The sequence below is a fragment of the Rhinopithecus roxellana genome, chromosome 3 (assembly GCF_007565055.1).
Source record: "Rhinopithecus roxellana isolate Shanxi Qingling chromosome 3, ASM756505v1, whole genome shotgun sequence".
NCBI classification, from domain to species: Eukaryota; Metazoa; Chordata; class Mammalia; order Primates; family Cercopithecidae; genus Rhinopithecus; species Rhinopithecus roxellana.
In genome coordinates, this window is record NC_044551.1 from 183,459,059 (window position 1) to 183,485,246 (window position 26,188).

The window sequence follows — 26,188 nt, forward strand, 5'->3', positions numbered from 1 at the left end:
TGATGTTGAACCTCTTTTCCTGTGCTTATTTGACACCTCAACAACTTAGATGAATCTCAAAAGTATTATGCTAAATGAACTGTATGTGTCTCTAATTATATTCTTGAAAGAAAAATCTTCAGTGATGAATAACAGATCAGTTTCAAGGAGTAAAGGATTTGTTGTTGTTGTTGTTGTTTGCTTTTGTTTTGTTCTTGTGAGGACCATAAGTAACCCTCAAACCAAGAATACTGATTTGGATGGTGCTTATGGTACTTGAGAGAACTAATATATGTGTCAAAATGTATGTAAGTATACACTAAGAAGTCAATTATGCTGTATGATAACTTAAAAATACAACTATTATTCTGTAATCATCATTAAACTTTAAAAAATATTCTCTGCCATTAGATATTTGTGGAAATTTTCTAATAATAAAGTATGAGGTAATTGGGCTTAAAATTTTAAAAATTTTGTGGGGAGAAATAAAATTTCATTAATGAACTAGTACTCTGGTTTCTTATTAATTTTGTATAGAATTTTTAATCTCTGTTTTACTATTTGCCTGGATTTATACACAGATTAAGTTCAATAACAAATTTCATGGATAGGAGATAAGTACTTTTGTCAGTGGTCTCTGTAAGAATCCCTTAAAATTTTAAACATTCAATTAATGTCCAAATCATAATAATTAACTTGGAATTTAGCAATAGTCTTTGCCATTTATTAGATGTAAAGTATTTAGCTCTATAAAAACAAACCTATTTACACACATTAGTTAAATATAATGCAATAATTTCATTACAATGTCATAAAATAAGTATGTTTTAAATCATTGACATAATAGTAAAATCAATAACTGGCTCTTGGTCTCGCTAAGATTTTGCAGTAGGATGTAGAACAACACGTTATATAACTCTGATGAAGCTAAAAGTCAGCACTTGAGTTAATTGTCAAGCAACTGAAAACTGGTAGGTAAAATGCAACCCTCACCATTCCCCAGATTATATAGGTACACTTTTCCCTAAGAATGAAACTGTTGGTATTAGTATATGAAGTCTTACCCCAATCCAAACTCCTTCCCTATAATATAATTCAAATTACTTACCATGATTTTGAGACCATATATTAGGAAATAGTTTTCTGCCTCCCAAGTTCTTCCCCCTGACTTTTTCATTCTCAATCTATCTTCCAGCCACCTGGACCTTCTTTTCATACTTAAATTATACCAAGCGCTTATTTTTTTGGGGATTCTTGTACCTGCTGCTACTTATGATGATAATGGTCTTCCCTTCAATCTTTTCATTGCTGGGTTCCTTTCCTCCTCTCATAGTCTCAACTTCTTATCCATTATTCATAATTGCCTTTCCTGGCCAGTATATGCAAAGTAAAATTTCCTGGATTATCTTCATCACACCACACTTGTTATTTCCTCAACGCTATCACAATTTGAAGTTTATTTAATTTGTTTGTTTACTGTCTGCTTTCCCCCAGACAGCAAGGTCTATTTCCTAGTACAGTGCCATGCAAGTATTAGAAACTCAATCAACATTTATTGAAGACATGAAGGCAGGAAACAGGCAGGAAGGAATTTGTCTACCTTGCATTTATATTCATTCTGTATTTAACACATTACCTCAGAGCTCAACAGGGGCCAAATGGTATCTTACGTTAGCTTATTTCAGGGGAAAAATGAACAGAATCATGTGGATTTATAGGTTAAAAACTGCAAAAATTAGCGGGGCATGGTGGTGCACCCCTGTAATCTCAGCTACTCAGGAGGCTGAGGTGGGAGAATTGCTGGAACCTGGGAGGCGGAGGCTGCAGTGAGCTATCACATCACTGCACTCCAACCTGGGTGACAGAGTGAGACCCTGTCTTAACAAAAATAAGTAAATAAAATAAAAATAAATAAATAAATAATGTTCGAGTGTAAGATGTATCTCTGGGTACACAATTACCTTGTATCAGAATCAATAAGTGAAGTAAATCAATATATAGGTATGACATTGTCTATAAGTAAATTTATAAAAGCAGTGTTATATATTATTACATTGTATATAAAATATATATATTTAAAACTATGTCCTTCTTCTAGAATATAGACTTTACTAGAGCAAGGATTATGTTTGCCTTGTTCAGCACTATATCTCAGCAGCTGGCATGGTGCTAGCAACATCGTGGATAGGAATTAATAAAACGTGATTAACAAAATAAACAGTAATCCAGGAGGGTATAGTACGGGTAACCTAATCAGAGTATACAACTACAATCTCTAATTTTGTGCTTTATGTGCATTTGCACTTTTCTGATATATTTTATTAAAACTTAAACAACTATTAAGAATCTGCTTGGTACATCACTTACAATCTGAAGTAAAGGAGACTAAAATTGAGTCAAGAAATCTCTCCATCCTAATATGACTTTCTAGAATTTACTGTGATGCTTGGTCATCAGAGAAATTAAGCTGCACATGCAAAGGGAAGTCCATCTCTCAAGAGGACTTCCATCATGGACCATGGAAACTGTGTAAATGGCCTGTTGAGCACAAGAGTACCTGGAAAATTACAATCAACTGTAATAGATGTTTTGAGGAGTATGTGAGCATTCACATATTTTTGTTTTTATGACACTGAGTTCATTTTATTTGCATTTTAAAAATTATTAATTATATAATATTAATGTATTTAATTGAAACAAATAAATTTAATTATTAATATATAAAAGATTTTTTATGAGGTGACATGCAATGTGACTGAAAGGTTGTAGATTTTTGTTTATCTAGACAAAGTCACTTTTATTATTTCAGGCTTTAAAATACAATAATTCGCTTAGCTAAATATCGTTCCATGTATGATCTCACTTTTTAAACTTTAAATAGAAAATATCTACGACAAAATTACATCTCAAACACTGAGGCATCACTTTGATGAAAATTCTGTATTGAAGAAAGATGACATGATTAAAAAAACTAGATAAGAGGTGGCCGGGCACGGTGGCTCACACCTCTAATCCCAGCATTTTGGGAGGCCGAGGCGGGCAGATCACGAGGTCAGGAGATCGAGACCATCCTGGCTAACACGGCGAAACCCCTTCTCTACTAAAAATATAAAAAGTTAGCTGGGCGTGGTGACAGGCATCTGTAGTCCCAGCTACTCCGGAGGCTGAGGCAGGAGAATGGCGTGAATCCGGGAGGCCGAGCTTGCAGTGAGCCGAGATTCCACCGCTGCACTCCAGCCTGGGCGACAGAGCGAGACTCCATCTCAAAATAAATAAATAAAATAAAATAAAATAAAATAAAATAAAATAAAATAAAATAAAATAAATAAAAATACACACACACACACACACACACATGGTAAGCTGCTCTGAAAGCAAAGCCTGTGAAAGGTGATAGGAAAATAAGCCCAGTGTTTAAAGGGATCTGATTAAGTTTAATGTGGCATGACACTATTTGTGAGGATACAATGAGAAGAGCAGTTTGCAATCCAGAAGAAGGCCCTCACCAGAACCCAGCCATGTTGGCATCCTGATCTCAGACTTCCAGTCTCCAGAACTGAGAAACACATATCTTGTTTATAGGCCATGTAATCTATGGTGTTTTGTTTTAGTAGCAGAAGAAGACTAAGGAATCAATTTCATGTAGATCCCTCCCATTATGCATCAGTATAGGTCTGTATCATCAACAGCATATGACAGAAGCGATGGTGTATAATTTTTGGCACTTTATTGTAAAGACCATGGCTTTCATCTTGAAAACCCTCTCTCCCACTCCCTTCCTCCCTCCTTCTTTCCTCCCCCAATCCACTCTGTCTCCTCTCTCCAACTCTCCAACACCATGTAGAGCTCATAAGACAAGAAACTGGAACTTCCTTTTAATAGCCACATTGGAGTGAGCCTGAAAATTGATTTTCTAGCACCTTAAGATGGCCAGGACCCTGTTCAACAATTTGACTGCAATCTTATGGGAGATCCTAAGTTGCAATCACCAAACTATCCTTTCTTGGATTCCTGCTCCTCAAACACTGCAAAATAAGAAGTATTTCTTATTTTCAATTGCTAACTTTTGAATAACTGGGGATGTAGAGATAGATAGCTAATGCAAAGACAGATGATATCTAAGGTTGTAATGACTTAAAGTAGCTTAAACGGTCATACACTGAAATAGTGTTTTGCTAAATTTCTTACAATAAAATACATCCATACTACATCCTAGACATTTCATCAAGAGTAATAACAGATGCCTTCACCATCACTTGTACAATAACATCCATGACAGTTTGTTTTCAATTAGCTTCAGACTAGAAGCATCAAGGGGATACTGTGTAAATGTATTGTAATTCATACCATGGAATTCATAATAATGAAAAAGAACTCATGATATGTGCAAAAGTATTATATCTCAAAAATATTATGTTGAGCAAAAGAAGCTGGGCACAAAAAAGTAAGCATATTGTTAATTTCGTTATTATGAAGTTGTGCAACAGAAAAATATAATCTATGATTAAAGAAATCGGAAAAGAGGCTACCAGGGGCAAGCAGGGATTAGAGAGAGGAAGAATGATGACTATTAAAGAAGCACAATAAAACATGTGATGTGATAGAAAAATCATACACACACACACATTCTCACACACACACAAACACAGGGGTGGTGGTTATAATGCTGCATACATTTGGAAAAAAACTACATCTAACTGTATATTAAATTCTGAATAATTTACTGAATCTATATTATGTCTTTATTTAAAAAAAATAGTTGTGGGGGAAAAGTCTATTATGTGGTGAGTGAATTGGAAGGTAGCAAAAACATATTCAGAAAAGTATTTTGGGCAGTGTTGAAGTAACCCAAGTGACAGATGATGTCGAATTTTGTTATATGATCAGATGTATGAGGCACAAAGAAAACTGAAAAGTTAGTCATGACCCTGAATAGCAAAATACCAGCTTAGATTATTTCTTTTCTCATTACTTTCCAGATTCCGCAACAACTGCTTCCACTTCATGCTGTCCAATATAAACTTGACCATCAAGAGTAGCAACCTGAGTTTGCTCTGAATAATGAGTTGAATAAATTTGCCTAGCAACTCAGTGATAATGTTTTACAATATCTTTGGGAAAATATCCTTCTTTGCATATAGTGACAAAATTATCTTCAGGAAGGAATCTTGTATGACAGGATATCCTTTCTCATTTAAATAGAAGCTATTCCACACTGTTAGAGCTATTATTAAGTTCAAAGTTTAAATAGGCATTCTCAAAATTTAGGGACCTCTACCTAATTTGCTTATTTCATACAAGTCAAAGCAACAAACTGAAGAATTAGAAAAGTTGTATTTTAAAAAAATCCCTCTTCTACATTCCCACAAAGTTCAGAATTTAGCAGGGATGGGGAGACTACTTGTACCTCCAGGGATACATCAGGGGATAAATAATGTCCTGTATTAATAACAAAAACAACAATAACAATAACAGTAGCAAAAATAACACCCTGTAAAGGTCACTTACTATGTGCCCCTTAACATGTATTGAATCAATTCCTACTCAAAATAAACTTATGAAAAATTATTATCTTCCTTATTATTTGAGACGGGATCTCACTCTGTCACGCAGACTTGAGTAATGTGGTGCAAACATGGCTCAATGCAGCCTTGAAATCCTGTGCTGAAGTGATCCTCCTGACTTAGCCTCCCAAGAAGCTAGGACCACAGGCGTGCACTACCATACCCAGCTAATTTTTTTTTTTTCTTGAAATAGGGTCTCACCATGTTGCCCAGGCCAGTTTGGAACTCCTGGGCACAAGCGATCTTCCTGCCTCAGCTTTCCAAATCTTCTTTTTTTTATATATATGAAAAGACAGAGTGAAACTGGTTGACTGAGGGTTATCAAACTGAACCCTGATCAAGTGTGTCTCCGTAGCTTATGCTATTAACAAGTATACTATGCTGTGGAAACTGTTTTTTTGCTTCTTTTCTTTTATTTTTTTTTTCCTGATAGCCATATATGTTAACCTAGAGTGAGATACTGTAAAACAAGTTGAAAATATTTCCTTTTTTTGAAAAGAATAAAAATTTGGGGGAAATGAGTGCAATTTGTATTACTTAATTAAGCATACAATTATTGAACATCTGTTAGAGACTAGGCGTGCTAAGAAAGGTGAGTTGTATCAATGGCATCTCTTCCTTTGTGGGTCCTAGCTTTTAGCTGAGAGAGAAGAAAATTAAAAAGTAAAAGTAGTAAACCAATAAATAATGTAATTTTTTCTGATTAATTACTAAAGGCTATAAGTGAGTTCTAAGGCAAAGTAAAGCAGAGAGGATTAGAGGACTTGGAAGTACAGGGTGGAGTGAAGTTTGCAATTTTACCTTGAGTGGTAGGTGCAGGCTTTATTGAGAAGGTGAGGTTTGAGCAAAATCTTCAAAAAGGTGAGTTAATCAGTGGATATGTGAGAGAAACACATTGCACAGGGAGCACAATATTATACAAAATTTTCCCTATGTTACCGTGACTAATTTTCCGATACTGAGTAAAGAAGGAGACAAACATCATATTCTCATTTAGTATAGATGGTACACTGCTAAGAAAGAACAGAGTTTTCTATAAAAGATTAGTAAAACAGCCCTCGGTGCCTTTTCTTTCCCCGTCCTCGCAGCTATGTGTACAAGTTTAAGGATTAAATGGTAGAGGAGTACTTGTGGAAGAAGGTCATTCACTTAGGAGTATAAGGAACTGTTCAATTTCTTATCTCCTACCATAGTGGGAGGTAGCTCCACTTCTGCCTACGGAAATCAGGTAATTCACTCATAAATGTCCACCATAAAAAAAGACTAAGAGGCCAATTGTTATCTCTACTGCAAACACAAAAACTTTTACAACCTCTTAGCATGCTCTAAACAAGTGGTTAGAAAATTCTTTAGGGAAATTTGGCCTGTATTCTCTATAATGCAAAAATCCCAGAATTGACTCAAATACAATTCATTTCATAAATTAATTAATAAATTATACATTTATTTCTCTTTTTATGTTTGGAGTTGCTTTCCTCAATTATGTACCTCAAGTGTGTTTTCAAAAGCAATTTATAAAAAGAACTGATAACCAACAAAAAAAGAACACGTGAAAACATCAGTCATTTGTTTTTTCCTATCAAGATTTTAATGACATGTTATATTCAGTTTGTTTTAGTTATTTTACTGATATAAATATACAGTAAGTTCTGCTATTTCTTTAGGTGTATTTAAGCAAATACACACTGTATATTTGTCTTACTAGGTAGACTTTGGCTTTACAGCAACACTTGGGTTCATGGCAGGGTTTCAATTATAACAAAGGATCTTTGCTTTAAAACATCCCTTGTTTTCTCCACGATTATGTTATTTGGTACTTATGTAGTTTTCTTTATGAATGGGTGGAGAGCGTAGTATCAGTGCCACTTATTTAGCATTTACATGGTATTTTATCTATGCAGAGTTATACAATGATTTTTGTAATAATATAGAATTATTACCATAGTTTGTGCTCTTATGTCATAATACTGTAGGGATTAATATGATTTGAAGTTAAGTTTTATTTTTACCCTAAACCACTAATGTGTAACTTTAAAGGAGCTTTTTATTTCCTTTTTAAAAGGATATTTTTTTTCTCTAGTATGGGGAACAAATGAATAGGAAATAACCTTCCCCAGTAACGCAAATTAGAGAGGACTTTTACATCTCTAAACAACTAAAGTATTTTCTTACATTTAGAAAAAAAGCGGGGGGGTGGGGTGACTATACTTGTTCAATGTGATGTATTGCACTATGAATTCAAGGAGGGGATCTTAATTCTGTTCTACAGCTAATAGTAAAGGATCCTTGAAGGAGTCCCTTAATCTCTCAATATCTCATTTTCTACAGTTGTCAGAAGAAAATATTATCTTTTTCATCTAACTCATGAGTCTACTGAGAGAATAAAACTGTGAATGCAAACATTCCTGTAAAAATGTAAAATCCCTATTACTTTCTAGAAATTATAACTTCTTATTACTCTAGAAATTAAAATGTAAGAGCTTTTATGTTGTTATCACATAGTAATGTTAATTAACTGGTTGCTAGTATAATTGGGGTTATTAAAAATATGTCATCATTCAATATCTACGTGTTAAAATTATGCATATCCATATATGAAGTTGTAATATTATTTCTACTTTAATATTGAGTATAGTTGACTCAATTTTGTCTTCCACTTTTCTAAGAATTTGTGTAAGAAAACTGGAGGACAACATTGAGCAAGTTTCCTATAGATTTGCTCAATAGAAGGCAAGGTCTCCTCTTTAAAAATGGAATGACATGCTACAGTTAAGTTTCTGGATGTTCTGGATGAATAATTAAGTGCAGATTAAACCATGCTTTACTTACATAGACACAACCAATGAGGAAATATATATTCTAAACATAATTTTGGTTCAGCTCTAAATAATTCCATTTAATATGCTCTTAAATTAAGAAAAACTGAATTTTAGATTGTTACTAAGCATTTCTGTCTAGACATTTCAATCAAAACAATGAAAATGTAATAATGATGTCATTGTTGGAGATTGAGTATCTTAAACCATGTCTCTATATAGATTAGACATTTTGATTTATTCAGTGGACTGAATGGATGTAAAGTATGTTGTGGATTCTATCATCTGAAGACAGAATGTGAGAATCATGAATATTAAAACTAGTAAATAACTTGTGGATAATCCAGTACACCTGCTACACTTCTAGGAACACTATTGATGGATTGAGACTCCAAACTGATTTAAAAAACACAGAACATAATATTGACAGATCTAAAAAACCAAGTTACTATGATTCATATGTATACACATATATAAACATCATTATATATGTATACATGTTTACTTATATCCACATTCATACTTATTATATTATGTTGCTTCTAATTATCTATTGTGTTTAAGCAAGTTATTTAATCTGTCTGTAATCTTGGTTTCCTAGTCTTTCAAATATGGTTGATGATAAATACTTTGTGGAGTCACAGTGAGGATTAAGTGTGTGTGTATGTGTGTGTGTGTGCGTGTGTCTTATTTGATTCAGTGTGTATGTATAACATGACACAAGTGGGGCATAAAATTGATATTATCTTATGACTATTTGATTTCTGACTTTGAAGAGGTCACACAGGTGTCTGATACCCCAGCAGCAGAAAGATGCATTGTCTTCTGCATGACTACCTGAATAAAGTATCACATCTGGAATATTCATCTCAACTGAAATCCTGAATCTTTAAGCATTTGAATAGTGCTGACACCCGTAGTGATCAAACCATCTCCAAACTACTCTGATTATAACTTTTAATTATAATTCAGTCTTCTATAATCAGTCAATTTGGCAGAAGTATTTGGAGAACAACAAGTGTGTATAATTCCCGTAAAACCTACTTGTACTTAAACTGAAAAGTCTGTCTTGAAATGGCTGGGAAATTGTAGTAGAGAGGTAGCCAGGACCCTAGTAGCATAATATTTATAGCAAAGAAATACAGTATCTAAAATTAGTCTTAACTTCCTTCCAATTTGAGTGGAAATCCTTGGCATGAAACAATTTTTTAAAGTATAGAACGGAGACCTCTATCATTAAAATATATATATGCTTTAAATCAGTTATTTTGAGGAAATTAGCTGCTCTAAATGAATCTAGGACATGAAACAGGCATTTATATAACTCATTATTTAAATTACAAGCCAATTTTCAACTTCTGCCTGCAATTCAGGTGTTTTGTTTAGATAGTAGTGGGCAACTGGGTTCTGGGAAATACTGGGTGATGAGTATTTACTTTCTTTCTGTTCTTCTTTATTTTTTCTTTCAGGTTAATGGTGGCTTCAGGATAACCTTTCAAATTTGGAAAGTAGAATAACCCAACCATTCAAATAGTCTACCCAGTCTACCTCAGGATAGACTATTCGAAATGTTTTGTCTACAAGTAAAGCAATTTAGGCTGCTGAGGAGATAAATTTTTTTCTGGAGGATACCAGATGGAGCATTTAGAAAGATAAGGAATAAAAAGCTTGTCTGTAGAGATTAATTCTGTAAACAAATAAGGTTATATTGAAGAATCAAAATACTTTTTTTCTTGAAAAAAATATTTTGTCCTAGTCTGTTAAAGAAATATGTAAAATAAAATTATAGAATAAAAACACTTTAGCAGCTCATAAGAAACATCGTGGAAAGCATCTTAGTTTAGGTAACAGCTAAAAGTAGAAAATATGTATAAACCTTTAACTGTATTTTCTTTTTAAAAATTCAGAATGAGCACTTAAAAGTAAAGTTTGGACGTATCATCAAAAATTCAGTCCAATTTATTTCTGCTCAGTCTATCCTTGAAAAATAATTGTTTGTCACTCTAAGCATATTATAAAATCTTATTTTATTCTAATAAAATGAAAACACTTTGTTTCACTTATTCTTGTTTACTCTAAATTATTTTTTATGTTTTTCTATATTTTTTCTTCCCTTTAGTGTATTTTTACTCTGAGATGGAATACAATTGCACCAAAAAAGTTTATGAAAGTATAAGATTTGTTTTAAAATCTCTATGTACATATATGTGGTATATATATAGTTTTTCAATATAATCACATACACATTATATATGTATATATGTTTTATTTTTTTTGGAACCAATATCTTCTCATAACTAATGTGGGTGTGTTCTTTATACTATTCCTCATACTTTATTATATGTATAATATTCTCAATGATTGACATACAAATAAAAGATCATTGATGTTAAATTGATTCATACTCCCCAGCTGAATAATAAAGTATGAATTATCAAAACACTTTTAAATATTAAATATAACAATAAATAAACTTTTGGAAATCAGCAAAGTATAGACCACTTTTCTTCAAAGTAAGGTCTAGGGTACTTGTTGAAAATATTCCTGTTGAATATTCCTGTTCTCCACCCCAGACATAATGATTCAAAAGCATTCAGTGTATAGTGTAGGAATCTCCATTTTAGTAAGTTCCACAGTTTATTTTTTATGACAGCACAAGATATGTGAATGTTTAAAAATTTTGAGTTTCAGAAATTAACTATTTCACTTATAAGAAGAGATATTAGTTATTAATATTCTCACTTCGATGCTTTATTTATCTCCTTGTTTTACTTTTGTAAAGACACAGACTAATAAACTTTGTCATTTAATGAGGACAAAAACAATCTTTTGAGTTATATAAAGAAAAAACCAATTATTAATTTTGATTTCTCTTTAACTTTCCAGGTGGTTTTGCTACTCCTGTTTACCACAGAAGTATTATTTCATAAATACCATTTCCTATGGGCTCCTCGTGTCTCAACTATTTCCTAGTTATTTATTGTCCTTCCTTAGGATCAGCTTTAGAGATCAAAGCTTCTATTTACCTCCAGTCCTACTAAACGATTCAAATGACTTTTTTTATGGGATTGCAGCAGACTGAAACTCTGATCACATTCTCTGCACCAAACAGCAATGACTCCATTCTCTGTCACTATGAGAGAATGCAAAAATTACCACTTTGGGGAGTTTCCATTACAGATAGCTCATGTTTTTAGAGCTCTTTTAAAAAACTCATCTAAGGTAGTCTGGTACAAATTGAAAATTAAAATGTATCATCAAATTTACTTTTTATATGACATTAAAATGGAAAAAGTGGGGCTGTGGTAACAAGAAGACACCTTAAATACTATTTTATTATGAACTACAGTAAAGTTAAACATGCTTAGGTTAAAATAGGGTTACTGAAGATAAAATACATAATATTCTTATCTATTAAGTTAGACAATTGTTTACTAGGATGGAGACGAGTCAAAAATAAAGACATTCCCTGTGTCTTGTCTAGATTTTAATCCACAGGTTTCATTAATGATAGAAATAGGGGAAAGATATTTTCTATTAGTAAGTAACTATCTATTTTCTAATTTCTGAAACAAATTAACAGCTATCCACAACCTTAAGTATAAAAATGAGTTCAAATTTTGAATCGAAAAATTGTTTTTTTCAGGATTTCACTAAATTATCTTACATATAAGACTGTTTCCAGTAAAAGGCCCTCTCCTATTCTGAGAAAGCTACTGAAATCTTATAATCCTAGTGCAAATACATTCTATTTTTATAGTAAATAAGGAAGGTACAAAAAGTGCTGGAAGAGTTAAGGAGACCCCCTCTCTGTTTAGAAACTCCAAAGTGAGATTTTCTCTCTTTATTTTGCCTGAACTTCATCATAAATCTGTCTTATTACCCATCTTAGAAAAGAAGGGCCCAGAAAAGTTGCCTGGTTTCAATAATTTTTTTTAATAAAAACTAGTTTAACCTCCATCCCTTTCAGCTGCTTTTGTTACAACTACCATGTAAGATTGTCAACTCACAAAAAAAAAAAAAAAATGTTAGGGCACTGTGTTGATATTTTCTATAGCCAGTTTTCATTTGTTTCTTTCTTTACATTGGTAGGATATGAGAGGTGTATTTATAGAACTTTATTTCAAAATGAAAGTATAGAAGAATGCAAGTAATGTAAATAGTGGACCTCTAACATGCCTTTGGTCCTAGCTAGAAAGCTTGGAGAGTCGGGGAGGTACTTAGGTAGGTAGACGAGGAGTCAGCTAAGCTGCATGGATGGTTACTCCTCTAATACTCTTAGCTCAAGGAAGTTCAAGTAAATTTAAATGCCAGGCACTTCAGAGCATATACATTCTCAGGGTTTTCAGGAGTCCAGGCTCCAGCCTGTCCTTTTTGTTTCTATTCAGTGCAGCAAGGTTTTAAAGCATTAATGCATACTTCACGATTTTGGCATCACAATCACCTGGTTCAGCGTATTTTCCAACACTGCAGCAAGGCCAACTCTTTTTCCAGACACATATTCCCCTATGCAATAATTTAACTACATTCTCCACCCTATGCCCAATAGTCCTCTTCCCATATCAAGGAGGGAGTAGAGGTAATCAGATCAGGATCTCTATATTTCATTAGTGTCTCGTGGCTTCATTGGCCTTCTGTCTGATTTTATGGATGCCCTGAGTATATTTAGAGACGTTCTATCCGGTTAGACAAGCCTCTCTATCCCTTTGGCCCTAACCAGGACTGCTGTCCCTGGTGCTGAACCATGTTTGCACACGGGGAGTTGGTTGTTGGGTCAATGGGACTGGATGCAAAACCTGGCTGACTGACCTTAAGAATGCCAGGTGCAGAGGCAAGCGATGCCTTAGCACACAGGAACAGGGCCGCCCGCCGCCCCTCCCCCCAGCTCCCTCACACATATCTCTCCGGTGTGCGCCAGAACCCATTTGTAAATTTCTTCATCAGACCCCCACCCAAAACGCTTGCAACATGGCCTCAAATGCCGGCGTCTATCAGCACAGCCCACTCCAACATCAGACTGCAGTAATGTCAAAATGCTACTCCCCAAATATTTAGTCTTTATGAGGTTACCTTTTCCACTCTAAAACCAAAAAAAATAAATAAAATAAAATCCAATAAATGAATACATTAAAGAAAGTGACCTTCCACTTTTCTTCCTCCAGTCCCCGCCCCATATATTCACTCTCCCCTAAATTATAAAGCCTCCCATCCTAGGAGAGTGTTTTAAATCTGGGTGGTCTCCAGAGTTCCCCTTCCCCACACCTTCTCCCCACCTCTTCAGAACAAAACGACGCCAAAAAGGGCACATCTTACCCAGGGTAGAGCGACAGCAGGAGCAGAATCCACACCGTCATTTTCTGTGAAAATACAGGAGTCGAGTAGACTGAGCTTCCTGTGCTCCATATATTTGGCGAACTCATCGCTTTTTTTTTTTTTTTCCTCCTCTCGCCTCTTGCCTCTTGGTTGCAGAAGAATCCCTCCCCTTTGTATTATTCTTATGCTTATGATCTGGTGGTGGCTCCCCCCACCTGCCTCTAGTAGGTCCCGTTACTGGGGAGATGGATTGCTACCAGATTTGGGAATTAATATTCAGGGGGCAGAGATAAGATCAGCACAAACGCTTGCAGATACCATCAAAGCGTCACTCTGGCAGCGGCTTCCAAGTCTGGGGGAGTAATATCATCGAGGCAGGGGGAGGGTACAAGGAGAGACTCACACGGAGACAAATAAGGGAGAGGGAAAGACGCGCACACTCGTGTATACTCATGCCCCTCACACTTACGCGTTCTCCCCCGGGTCCATCTCTTTGGGGTTATTTATTTGTTTGTTTTGATTTTTTTTCTTTTACAGGGGGCAGCGCCCTGTGTGTGTATGTGTATTTAAAATAAATAGGAAAAAAATCACTAGCGACTCTGCGTGATTAACTATCACGCAGATTAACTATGAGGTCAAAGTGGAAGTGATGCACGCTGCTGCAGCACGAATTAACACATGCGTGGTGTCTTTCCAAAGCTTTTTAACCCTTTACTGCACACACAAGCACGCAAGGACTGGCATTCATGGGAACAAGAGATGCTTTAGCAAGCCCAGAAACTACATCATCAATGACAGAAGGTTTGTGGTCGTCAGATCTGCCAAGAATCCTTATTTTAAACTCGTACAGTCTTAGAAATCATGGTTGCATTGTTAGAGCTGGGGGAGCAGACAGTGGGGGAGGTGTGAGTGTCTCAGTAAGTCATCCTGTAGGCAGACAGATTTGGTGAATTCAATTTGAATGAGAGAAGAAAACATTGATAGAATTAAAGGACATGGAGAAATTCTGTGCTACTCAGGATTCATTCCTCCCTTGTCAGTTCTCCAACCCCAGCGAAAATGCACAGACACAAAACTGCTTGAAGTTTGACAAATGTAATTGCACAGGGATAGCTGCTTGAGTAAAGATTACACACCACAAAATAGGTGGGCCGTTTTTTGAAGGAAGGGTGGGCAGAGGGGTATAATCACGAGGTCATTTAACAATGCAAAGGGCTTTCTGTCTGTTAAGTGGGGAGTTGATTTTTTTGTTCTTCTTGGTAATAATCCTGAAAGTTTTTAGGTTGGATAAGTGGTATTAGCATGCTTCTTTCTTGCCTAGAATGTTACTATAGATACTAATATATAGAAGATACCCCCTTTATACCAAACTAGCTCATCCACCACAGAGGAAATCCCTTTCATTAATCATGAAAAATAAAGTGCAGGAGTGTTTCATGGTTCTTTGAAGTCAAGATACCACCACAAAGGTATGCAGGAAGCAGTACTAGTGATGAGGACCAGTCTTAGCCCTTTGTGGAAAGTGAAAAGGAGTTGTTTCAAAATAAGTGTCTTTTCTGCAAGAAAAAAGTCTTCCAGGAATGGAATTTGAGTAAGGAGTCCAGGAGACATAGGAACAGAACATGAGAAAATCAGGTCCACACTCCATCACTAACACTAAAGTGTACCCAAGGAAAGCAGAAAGAATTACCAGTAACTGTTGCCCAACACATGGGTTGAGGAGATGCATTCTGACAATGAAGCAAAAAAGGCCTGACAGACCCACCTGGAATCTTGCAAGGCTTTATAACTCTGCCTTAGGCAGAGTTATTCTTTTTTTTTAATGATTTTTTGTTGTTGTTGTTGTTATACTTTAAGTTCTAGGGTACATGTGCACAATGTGCAGGTTTGTTACATATGTATACCTGTGCCATGTTGGTATGCTGCACCCATTAACTCGTTCTTAAGGCATTTAGACAAAAATCCAATGAAAACCATATTCAAATGCAATTTTGACTTTTTTCCATTGTGACTAAAATATTGGCAGAGCAAACATAAATCCCCTTTTTATATAATCCTCTTGTTCTTTGCCACACTGTGAAAGCCTTTTTCCTTTCTTTAATTATTTAATTTATTTATTTAGAGACAAGGTCTTGCTCTGTCACCCAGCCTGGAGTGCAGTGGGACAGTCACAGCTCACTGCAGCCTCAAACTCGTGGGCTGAAACAATCCTCCTACTTCAACCTCCTAAGTAGCTGGGACTACAGGACTACATCAGTATGCCTGGCTAATGTCATGCCCCTTCTTATGTTCACAATTTTTCTTCCAAAGAGCCTAGTTTGTTTATAGCTGTATATATTTTCTTAGTGAAATTATTGAATCACACTTTTGTAGGCTAAGATTTGTGTGTGGGGGGGGGGGGGGCGTATTTACTTAAGTGCCTACAGAACCCAAGCAAGTGAGATAAATGGAAGACATTGGCAGGTTATGAATCAGTAAAGTGGTGAAAACTATGCACACTCAAGTGCCAATACTCCATCCAAATGGAGCTACCACACTGTTCAGTTCCAGTCAAAATTGCCAGAAGAAATGGAAATAAGAATTGCAGAGTAAAATGTTCTAATTTTTAAAAGGCAAAGGAGGCCAAACCAAGTAGGCATCCAGGTCACAAGGTTGTAATTTTTATGGACTATATAAAATATCTACCATGCATGACATTTCCAATTTTTTCTGTAAGTTTCTCAAATGAGTTTATTTATTGTCAAACATAACGAAGTTGTGAAAATGAATGCGGCCACATTCACAAAGAAGTGATTCATATACTGATCCCTTATCAGTATATGATGGGATCAGCCATTCATATACTGATCCCTTATCAATATGTGAATGGCCCCTGTAAATGAGAAGCTATTGAATGATGGAATTTTGCCCAGCGTATTAAGAGAAACCATAGAAGTAATTTTAATATTTACAGTATCTGAGTACAAATTTAACTGTGCCATTCATAGCTAGTAGGCATCAGTGTGCCTCTGTGGATCTTTCTTATCAGCTGACTGCTGTCTTTAAAAAAAGTATTTTAATATATTTTCTAAGATTTTACAATATGTGTTATATTCAGTGGTGTTTATAAGAGACCTAGTAATTTCTTTTGTTATCAACTTTGAGGTATACTCTTGCCCATTTTTAAGATTACACTTACAATCAATAAAGTAATCATTATTTGATAAACACGATGCTTATCTTCTCATTGTACATAGTATATATGTATATATTGTAGAGGAAATATATAATATATTTTCCTATCTGATACAAATTTTATGTCTGAGACCCCTACAACAAACAACAGATTAACAATAGAAAGGCATAAATATTTATTTCATACAAATTTTATGTGACATGGGAGCCTTTAGAAATGAAAGGTCAAAAGAAACAGGGAAAATTGTATATTTTATGCTAAATCATGTAAAGAAGTGGATAGTTGTGCAGAAACATTATTGGATGAAAACAGATATTATCTAAAGGGCATACACAGGGGAACTCAGAGACACTTGCTGGTTCAGATTGTTCTCCATGTCTCCGTGTCTTCAGAGATAAAGACTTTGTTTTACTTGAGGCACGGGGAGGACAACCCTTGGATGAGGGCCTTATGACCTATTTTCAGGGGAAGGTCAACTAGGTTTTATGGCCCACTGCTGGGGAAAAGGAGCGAAGGAAATTCTCTATAGTTTCTACGGCCTGATTCAGGAGAGAAGGGGTGCAGAAGAAGGTCAGAAAGACCTTCTTGCTTCTGTGGTCTTCTCAATTTCCTTCAGTTTAAAATCCTCAGTATACCAAGTTGCCGCATATATGTGTATATGTGTGTGTATTTATTTAATTATATTAACGTTTGAAAAACATTGGAAAGTAAAAGAAGAAAACTACCACCCAAATCCACTTATCCAAACAAGCCTTGCCAATATGTTGGAAAATTGTTTTACAAGTTAATTCTCTACGAATAAAGTTTTTTTTTTTTTTTGCTTATAATTTGACATTGTATTATTACTACTATTCTTGTGATAGTTACTACACCCAGAAGTGAATTATGAGGTTATAAGTTAGACAAGTTTGGTTGTTGATATCAAATCTCTCATTACTTGGAAAAGTAAAATATATTATTTTTATTCTGCTTCTGATAGTGACAAAGTAGACTATTCTGTAGGAAATAATTATTACTATTAGACAAAATATTAAATAAGCAAATATGTGAAGTAGTGGGATGCTACTGAAAGGAGGCAGAAAGTATGAAGATATGGCCAAAAAGAGAGGAAATTGAGGCCGGGGGAGGTGGCTCACATCTGTAATCCCAGCACTTTGGGAGGCCCAGGAGGGGGAACTACCTGAAGTTCAAGACAAGCCAGGTCAACATGGTGAAACCCCATCTCTCGTAAAAATACAAAAAATTAGCTGGGCATAGTGGTGTGTGCCTGTTGTCCCAGCTACTTGGGAGGCTGAGGCAGGAGCATCTCTTGAACCTGGGAGGGAGAGGTTGCAGTGAGCTGAGATTATACCACTGCACTCCAGCCTGGGCGACAATAGCAAAACTCCATCTAAATAAATAAATAAATAAATAAATAAATAAATAAATAAATAGAATTGGATAAGATCTAAGATTTTTGTGGCTTTTCCCCTGTGGAAACTTCCTGGTTTTTAGCACAGAAAGTCCAACATCCAGGAAGCCCTTCTATTCCAAAAATGTAGGAAGGTTAGAATCAGCAGACAGCAGCAATCTTATTGAGTTGATGTTTAAGAGGAAACTTGGGGACTAACAGAGCAGCTCACATGAGCGGGGAAATCACAGACAGAAATAGAAGACTCTACATTTGTATGTAAACTTGCCTTAAATTTTGTTTGCTTTTGTGTGAAAAAGAAGAAAAGACATCAAGAAGCCCAGAAGAAAGCAAAAATTGAGAGACTTAAAAAGTTGAGCAAATATTTCAGCTGCCACTAACTGCAGGAGACACAGAGTTTGAAGTTTGAATTCCAGTAAGTGAGGGGGTCTTCATAAACCTGTCTGACATTCCTTCAAAACCCCAGAAGGACCATAACTTTTCTCTGTTTTTAAACAATGGATTTACTCTAAGGACGAAACAGAGATTGATCAAACTGCAAAAAGTATAGAATGAATCCTCTACAAGATTAATTTATCAGTAATTTAACTCAAAATATTGATAATAACAATCAACAGGAATCAGTCAGAGGAATATAACAAATCAGAATGTCATTAATATATAAAATGTCTTGTACATTGTTTAAAAAAGGTCACAAAACAGTATAGACAATAGGATAAATATATATACATATATATGTATTTGTATGTGTGGATATGTATATATTTTTTAATACAGTCAGTAGAAACAGACAAAACCTGAGATGCTCCAGATACTGCAGTTGGCAGATCAGGATATTCAAGCAACCACTATAAAGTTGTTAAAGAACTTAAAGGAAAATTTGATAATAAAGTATTTATGGTCAAATAAGTTAGCAGTAGTGAATCACAGCAGATAAATGGAAATTATTATTATTATTACTATTATTATTATTATTACTATTACAGAGTTTTGCTGTGTCACCCAAACTGGAGTGCAGTGATCTTGGCTCACTGTAACCTTCTTCTTCCAAGTTCAAGTGATTCTCCTGTCTCTGCCTCCCGAGTATTTGGGACTACTAGTGCGTGCCACCATGTCCAACTAATTTTTGTATTTTTAGTGGAGACGGGATTTCATCATCTTGGCCAAGCTGGCCTCGAACCCCTGACCTCATGTGATCTTCTGGCCTTAGCTCCCAAAGTGCTGGGATTACAGGAGCGAGCCACTGTGACTGGCTGTAATGATTTTATTTTCTTAAAAAGCAAAATAGAAACTGTAGAACTGAAATGTATAGGGCCTGAAAGGAACAAGTCACTGCATAAGTTTTCATAGCAGGTTGTCAATTACAGAATAGCAGTTGAAGAAATGATCAACAAAACTTGAAGAATGATTAATAAAAATTATCCAATATTAAAAAATGAAATATATTAAAAACAAAAATAAAAGAGGGACTGGCTAGCTGTGAGATAACATCAAACATCCTAATAAAGTTGTGTAGAGGGAGAAGAAAGGAAGAATTAAGCAGAAAAATATTCAAAGTAATAATGGGCAAAATTTTCCCAAAATTGCTGGACAATATTAACATATAGATCCAAGAAGCTTAGTAGACAAAGCAGAGTAAACACTGTAAAATCGACTTGTAGGGACTTTATAGTCACACATCCAGAAACTAAAGATACATTGAAATTTTGGAAAGTACCCAGAGAAAGATGAACCATTACAGTCTCTAGAGAGGCCACTAATATAGTGACTTACCAAAACAAGTGAGCCCAGGAAATAGTGGATGACAACTTCTTTTCCTTTCCTTTCCTTCCGTTCCTTTCCAGGGCAGTGAAGGGGAAGGATATCGGCAAGGTTCCTTCGCGTGAATGCTTTCTGAAGTAATTAATTTAATTTCGTTATTTCCGTAATGGTATGGCCTTTCCTTTCCTTTCCTTTCTTTCCTTTTCCTTTCCTTTCCGGGTTTCCTTTCCTTTCTTTCCTTTCCTTTCCTTTCCTTTCCTTTCCTTTCCTTTCTTCTTTCTTTTTTTTTTCTTTCTTTCTCTTTCTTTTTTTTTGTCCTGCTATGTTTTCCAGGCTGGAGCACAGTGGCTATTCAAAATCATTGCACACTACAGCTTGGAACTCCTGGGCTCAAGCGATCGTGCCTCAGCTTCCCGAGTAGTAGTGATGACAGGCAAGCTCCACCATGCTGGCTTTTTGGATGACAACATCTTTAAAGTGCTGAAATAAAATGTATACACAGAATTCTATATCTAGTAAATAAATCCTTCAAAAATAAAAGCAAAATAAAGACATTTTCAAATAAATGAAGGCTGAGAGAATTTGTCACCAGTGAAACTGAACTAAAAATAATGCTACAGAAATTCTTTATGCTGAAAGTGAGACCAGATGGAAACCCAGATCTAGAAAAAGGAGTGAGGAGCACTGAAAATGGTTAATATGTGAGAAAACAGAAAAAGAGGATATATTTTATCTTGATATCTTTAAAAGGCACCTGACTTTTTAACGAAAAAACCGTAACAGTGCATTTTTGAGTTTATAGCACATATAAAATATATGTTAACAATAGCACAAAGTAGTTTCACGGGATGAAATTACAACGAATTTAAAGACCTCAATTGGCTTTATTGTGATTCTAGAATTAGGCAATGCTTCATTTCCTGAAGTAGAATCTGTTCCAATGAGCTGAGCAGAAGAGATTGGTTTCATAGAGAGGGGCTGAAGGAAGCAGAAGTGAACAATTAGTCAGTAGTCCTTTCAAAGTTTACTTTTCTTGCAAAGTGGGGACGGGGGAAAACCAATAGAAAAATAACATTATTTAACATCAGGTTACTTGAAGCTAACTCTATTGTTTTGTTTTATTTTTTAGAGACAAGTTATAACTTTATTGTCCAGGCTGCAGTATAGTGGTATAATCAGCTCACTGCAGCCTAGAACTCCTTGGCTCAGGTGATCCTCCCACTTCAGCCTCCCAAGTAGCTGGGACTACAGGTATGCACCACCACACCTGGCTAATTTTTAATTTTTTTTTTTTTTTAAGGAGATGCAGCCTCACTATGCTGCTCAGGCTGGTGTCATACTCCTAGCCTCAAGTAATTCTTTTGCCTAAGCCTCCCAAAGTGTTGGAATTACAGACATGAGCCTGTACACCCTGCCTTGGTTGTTTTTTTGTGTAAGGATTAAAGTAGAGAAAATTTCATTATCCTGTCACCTGAAGATTTCAACTGGCCTCTTTGAGAAGTTGGCTGTTATCTGTCTCTTCTCATTTCTGTGAAGGTCAGATAACAACTTAGTTTAGGTTTGGTAATCTGGAACTTTAGCATAAATTACTCCCATTTGATTTTTAGTCTGGTCTGTTAGGGCCTAGTGTAAGAGCTTAGTCCAAAATAATAGCCTCCTATATTTTGTGCTTAACATTTTCTGGAGTTGAAGATAAATAAAATTCTACTATTATAAGTTTCTTGCTTATCTCATGAAGTGATATAATAGTAACTATAAATAGACTTCTGTACTTTAAATATGAAAATGGCAATCCCGGGGGCGGAGCAAGATGGCCGAATAGGAACAGCTCCAGTCTCCAAATCCCAGCGCGAGCAACACAGAAGACCGGTGATTTCTGCATTTTCAACTGAGGTACTGGGGTCATCTCACTAGGGAGTGCCGGACAATCGGTGCTAGTCAGCTGCTGCAGCCTGACCAGCGAGAGCTGAAGCAGGGCGAGGCATCACCTCACCTGGAAGTGCAAGGGGGAAGGGAATCCGTTTTCCTAGCAAGGGGAACTGAGACACACAACACCTGGAAAATCGGGTAACTCCCACCCCAATACTGCGCTTTAAGCAGACAGGCACACCAGGAGAATATATCCCACACCTGGCTGGGAGGGTCCCACGCCCACGGAGCCTCCCTCACTGCTAACACAGCAGTCTGCGGCGATCTATCCGCAAGGCAGCAGCGAGGCTGGGGGAGGGGCGCCCGCCATTGCTGAGGCTTAAGTAGGTAAACAAACCCGCTGGGAAGCTCGAACTGGGTGGAGCTCACAGCAGCTCAAGGAAGCCTGCCTGTCTCTGTAGTCTCCACCTCTGGGGACAGCGCACAGCTGAAGACCAACAGGGGAAGCAGCGGGGGCCGGTGCAGACGCGAACAACTCTGTCTGACAGCTTTGGGGAGAGCCGTGGATCTCCCAACGCGGAGGTTGAGATCTGAAAACGGACAGACTGCCTGCTCAGGTGGGTCCCTGACCCCTGAGTAGCCTAGCTGGGAGACATCCCCCACTAGGGGCAGTCTGACACCCCACACCTCACAGGGTGGAGTACACCCCTGAGAGGAAACTTCCAAAGGAAGAATCAGACAGGTACACTCGCTGTTCAGCAATATTCTATCTTCGGCAACCTCTGCTGCTGATCCCCAGGCAAACAGGGTCTGGAGTGGACCTCAAGCAATCTCCAACAGACCAACAGACAGTCCTTCTGACTGTCAGAAGGAAAACTATCAAACAGGAAGGACACCTATACCAAAACCCCATCAGTACGTCACCATCATCAAAGACCAGAGACAGATAAAACCACAAAGATGGGGAAGAAGCAGGGCAGAAAAGCTGGAAATTCAAAAAATAAGAGCGCATCTCCCCCTGCAAAGGAGCGCAGCCCATCGCCAGCAATGGATCAAAGCTGGTCAGAGAATGACTTTGACGAGATGAGAGAAGAAGGCTTCAGTCCATCAAACTTCTCAGAGCTAAAGGAGGAATTACGTACCCAGCGCAAAGAAACTAAAAATCTTGAAAAAAGAGTGGAAGAATTGACAGGTAGACTAATTAATGCAGAGAAGATCATAAACGAAATGACAGAGATGAAAACCATGACACGAGAAATACGTGACAAATGCACAAGCTTCAGTAACCGACTCGATCAACTGGAAGAAAGAGTATCAGCGATTGAGGATCAAATGAATGAAATGAAGCAAGAAGAGAAAGCAAAAGAAAAAAGAAGAAAAAGAAATGAACAAAGCCTGCAAGAAGTATGGGATTATGTAAAAAGACCAAATCTACGTCTGATTGGGGTGCCTGAAAGTGAGGGGGAAAACGGAACCAAGTTGGAAAACACTCTTCAGGATATCATCCAGGAGAACTTCCCCAACCTAGTAGGGCAGGCCAACATTCAAATTCAGGAAATACAGAGAACGCCACAAAGATACTCCTCGAGAAGAGCAACTCCAAGACACATAATTGCCAGATTCACCAAAGTTGAAATGAAGGAAAAAATCTTAAGGGCAGCCAGAGAGAAAGGTTGGGTTACCCACAAAGGGAAGCCCATCAGACTAACAGCAGATCTCTCGGCAGAAACTCTACAAGGCAGAAGAGAGTGGGGGCCAATATTCAACGTTCTTAAAGAAAAGAATTTTAAACCCAGAATTTCATATCCAGCCAAACTAAGTTTCATAAGTGAAGGAGAAATAAAATCCTTTACAGATAAGCAAATGCTTAGAGATTTTGTCACCACCAGGCCTGCCTTACAAGAGACCCTGAAGGAAGCCCTAAACATGGAAAGGAACAACCGGTACCGGTACCAGCCATTGCAAAAACATGCCAAAATGTAAAGACCATCGAGGCTAGGAAGAAACTGCATCAACTAACGAGCAAAATAACCAGTTAATATCATAACGACAGGATCAAGTTCACACATAACAATATTAACCTTAAATGTAAATGGACTAAATGCTCCAATTAAAAGACACAGACTGGCAAACTGGATAAAGAGTCAAGACCCATCAGTCTGCTGTATTCAGGAGACCCATCTCACATGCAGAGACATACATAGGCTCAAAATAAAGGGATGGAGGAAGATCTACCAAGCAAATGGAGAACAAAAAAAAGCAGGGGTTGCAATCCTTGTCTCTGATAAAACAGACTTTAAACCATCAAAGATCAAAAGAGACAAAGAAGGCCATTACATAATGGTAAAGGGATCAATTCAACAGGAAGAGCTAACTCTCCTAAATATATATGCACCCAATACAGGAGCACCCAGATTCATCAAGCAAGTCCTTAGAGACTTACAAAGAGACTTAGACTCCCATACAATAATAATGGGAGACTTCAACACTCCGCTGTCAACATTAGACAGATCAACGAGACAGAAAGTTAACAAGGATATCCAGGAATTGAACTCATCTCTGCACCAAGCGGACCTAATAGACATCTATAGAACTCTCCACCCCAAATCAACAGAATATACATTCTTCTCAGCACCACATCGCACTTATTCCAAAATTGACCACATAATTGGAAGTAAAGCACTCCTCAGCAAATGTAAAAGAACAGAAATTATAACAAACTGTCTCTCAAACCACAGTGCAATCAAACTAGAACTCAGGACTAAGAAACTAAATCAAAACCGCTCAACTACATGGAAACTGAACAACCTGCTCCTGAATGACTACTGGGTACATAACAAAATGAAAGCAGAAATAAAGATGTTCTTTGAAACCAATGAGAACAAAGATACAACATACCAGAATCTCTGGGACACATTTAAAGCAGTGTGTAGAAGGAAATTTATAGCACTAAATGCCCACAAGAGAAAGCAGGAAAGATCTAAAATTGACACTCTAACATCACAATTAAAAGAACTAGAGAGGCAAGAGCAAACACATTCAAAAGCTAGCAGAAGGCAAGAAATAACTAAGATCAGAGCAGAACTGAAGGAGATAGAGACACAAAAAACCCTCCAAAAAATCAATGAATCCAGGAGTTGGTTTTTTGAAAAGATCAACAAAATTGACAGACCGCTAGCAAGACTAATAAAGAAGAAAAGGAGAGGAATCAAATAGATGCAATAAAAAATGATAAAGGGGATATCACCACCAACCCCACAGAAATACAAACTACCATCAGAGAATACTATAAACACCTCTACGCAAATCAACTAGAAAATCTAGAAGAAATGGATAATTTCCTGGACACTTACACTCTTCCAAGACTAAACCAGGAAGAAGTTGAATCCTTGAATAGACCAATAGCAGGCTATGAAATTGAGGCAACAATTAATAGCCTACCCACCAAAAAAAGTCCAGGACCAGATGGATTCACAGCTGAATTCTACCAGAGGTACAAGGAGGAGCTGGTACCATTCCTTCTGAAACTATTCCAATCAATAGAAAAAGAGGGAATCCTCCCTAACTCATTTTATGAGGCCAACATCATCCTGATACCAAAGCCTGGCAGAGACACAACAAAAAAAGAGAATTTTAGACCAATATCCCTGATGAACATCGATGCAAAAATTCTCAATAAAATACTGGCAAACCGGATTCAGCAGCACATCAAAAAGCTTATCCACCATGATCAAGTGGGCTTCATCCCCGGGATGCAAGGCTGGTTCAACATTCGCAAATCAATAAACGTAATCCAGCATATAAACAGAACCAAAGACAAGAACCACATGATTATCTCAATAGATGCAGAAAAGGCTTTTGACAAAATTCAACAGCCCTTCATGCTAAAAACGCTCAATAAATTCGGTATTGATGGAACGTACCTCAAAATGATAAGAGCTATTTATGACAAACCCACAGCTAATATCATTCTGAATGGGCAAAAACTGGAAAAATTCCCTTTGAAAACTGGCACAAGACAGGGATGCCCTCTCTCACCACTCCTATTCAACATAGTGTTGGAAGTTCTGGCTAGGGCAATCAGGCAAGAGAAAGAAATCAAGGGTATCCAGTTAGGAAAAGAAGAAGTCACATTGTCCCTGTTTGCAGATGACATGATTGTATATTTAGAAAACCCCATTGTCTCAGCCCAAAATCTCCTTAAGCTGATAAGCAACTTCAGCAAAGTCTCAGGATACCAAATTAATGTGCAAAAATCACAAGAATTCTTATACACCAGTAACAGACAAGCAGAGAGCCA

At 36.7% G+C, this 26,188-nt stretch overlaps 1 protein-coding gene across 4 annotated transcripts in view; it reads right to left on the reverse strand.

Moving 5' to 3' along the window:
• The window catches only part of GABRG2 (gamma-aminobutyric acid type A receptor gamma2 subunit), a 97,831-nt gene extending 83,375 nt beyond the window's left edge, over nucleotides 1-14,456 (reverse strand). For all 4 annotated transcript variants that reach the window (XM_030927908.1, XM_030927907.1, XM_030927905.1 and 1 more), the window contains exon 1: nucleotides 13,673-14,456. In XM_030927908.1, the coding sequence (XP_030783768.1) occupies nucleotides 13,673-13,779 (107 nt within the window). In that variant the 5' untranslated portion in view covers nucleotides 13,780-14,456. The remainder of the gene's footprint in view (nucleotides 1-13,672) is intronic.
• Nucleotides 14,457-26,188: the final 11,732 nt, after the last annotated feature.